General features: G+C 39.2%; 1 protein-coding gene across 1 annotated transcript; it reads right to left on the bottom strand.

The window, feature by feature from the left end:
- Positions 1-217: 217 nt before the first annotated feature.
- LOC145780054 (uncharacterized) lies at positions 218-1,396 on the bottom strand. The gene is made up of 2 exons (XM_082591766.1): positions 1,284-1,396; positions 218-979 (listed from the first exon to the last, which is right to left on the bottom strand). The coding sequence occupies exons 1-2, from the start codon at positions 1,377-1,379 to the stop codon at positions 665-667; spliced, it is 411 nt and encodes a 136-aa protein (XP_082447892.1). The 5' UTR covers positions 1,380-1,396; the 3' UTR covers positions 218-664.
- Positions 1,397-1,765: the final 369 nt, after the last annotated feature.

Raw genomic sequence — 1,765 nt, 5'->3', positions numbered from 1 at the left:
TACATAGAATTATTATAATGAAGACGATAATTTGATATACGATGGCAATCGGACCTCATCAGGGAGGCAACAATAGAGTTTGTTTGTTTGTTTATCTTTATCCTGCATTGCGGGAAAGCGGACTTGAGCGCTATGCATCGGTGTACGCCTTCCGACATACACCTGACCCACGCTGCAGCCGACGGCAATGTTTGTTTCCGGTTGTCTACTCTACTTATGACTTAAATTTGGTACTACCCATTACTCGAAATCGATCACTGGGTAGAGGCAATTATCGTAAAGTTTCTTGCCCAGAGAAACAACAGCAAGTGCGGGTGGCTGGAGTCGAACATGCAGGCTCTCGAATGCGAGCCCAACGCGCTAACCACACGGATACTTCGCATCTTCCAACAAAAGAAAAAACATATTTCCGAAGTAATGCATCAAATGTTATAATGTTGCACAAGACTTGATGTTCACGTACGCTATAATGTTTAGGCAAATTGTGTATAATTCTAAATGCATTATTGAAGGCAACACGCAGGCGATTAATGTTACGTTGATGATAATTTTCCCACAGATGACATGCATACATTGGAGTACAATATGAACGGAATAGAACATTTTTAATATCACTGGAGCACTTGTAAAATTTTGATTTTAATTTGTTGGCAGAACAGATCATTTATTGAAACATGGTGAAACCGTCGCAATCCTCAGGGCAGTCTTCTTGTACACAACTGAGATTGCAACAAGTTTCCCCACGACACTCTCCACATGCTGTTACGCACTTTAAGCCATGTTTTCTGCAGCTGCAAGACATTGTACCACATTGATTTTTTGTTCCTTCTTTGCATTTGCATCGTACAACGTTCAATAGCCATTCTGGTGCCGGATCTAAATTGGCCTTTATTGGCATAACTGCACCTGCTGCGTCAGCTTTCCATCCACATTGTGCGAGATCCAAGATTTCAGTGTCAAGATGCTTCCACTGACATACCTGAAGCAACAGTTTTATATCAACTTAGATAAATCAAGTCTTGCTGCCATAAAATTTTTGATTTGTAGTACACCACATGTTTATGCTAGTCATATTATAACGCAACTTGTTTTGCTATAACTTGCATCTTTTCCTTACCGCAGTTTAATAGCGCAATTTGCTGTAATATTTTGAAGTTACCGACAATAAACAATTCTTGAAAAATATCTTCAAGTGGTATAATCTATAGAGCAAAGACGCTTTTATACTAAATGATTACGGGTATTGTGTTACAATACCATTAGGCTACGCACTATTATTTCACCTGCAAATGTACTCTGAAGGAATGAAAACGAATTGCAGCTTCGGTGGGTGGCAATCTTTCAGGATGAACAGTGGAAGCTGTTGCAACCATCTGCATGTACTTGACGTACCGTAGTTGGCCAAGTGAATCGGCAGGTTTTGCACTAAAGCTTGATGGATCAACAAAATATAGCATTACTATCGGTGAATCTCATTCAGACTGGTAGGCTACTCAGTACTCAGCAACATTTTCATTTCTTCTTATTTAATTAACTGTGCACCAATACAGTCCCAGTAACTAACCTTTTCAATAACAAATCTCTTCTAGCATCAGCTATTTGCTCACATGTAGAATCTAATCTCCCAAATACATCAGCAGATTGTTGAAATTCTTCCTTCTTCAGGTAATTGAACATCTTTAGCTTTCCTAAGCAACAAGACAGATGACATAAGTAATCATTGTCACCAAATAATGTGTGCATACACTCCATACATTGGCATTTC

The sequence above is a fragment of the Aplidium turbinatum genome, chromosome 11 (genome assembly GCF_918807975.1).
Source record: "Aplidium turbinatum chromosome 11, kaAplTurb1.1, whole genome shotgun sequence".
NCBI lineage: Eukaryota > Metazoa > Chordata > Ascidiacea > Aplousobranchia > Polyclinidae > Aplidium > Aplidium turbinatum.
Note: the sequence above shows the minus strand (reverse complement) of the source record. Positions and strands in the feature narration are given on the sequence as shown.

Excerpts from the sequence above, each read along its gene's own strand:
- LOC145780054 (XM_082591766.1), bottom strand. The coding sequence starts at position 1,379 with ATGCAGATGGTTGCAACAGCTTCCACTGTTCATCCTGAAAGATTGCCA. Across the intron at positions 980-1,283 it reads CCTTCAGAGTACATTTGCAG|GTATGTCAGTGGAAGCATCT; the intron begins GTGAAATAATAG and ends CTGTTGCTTCAG.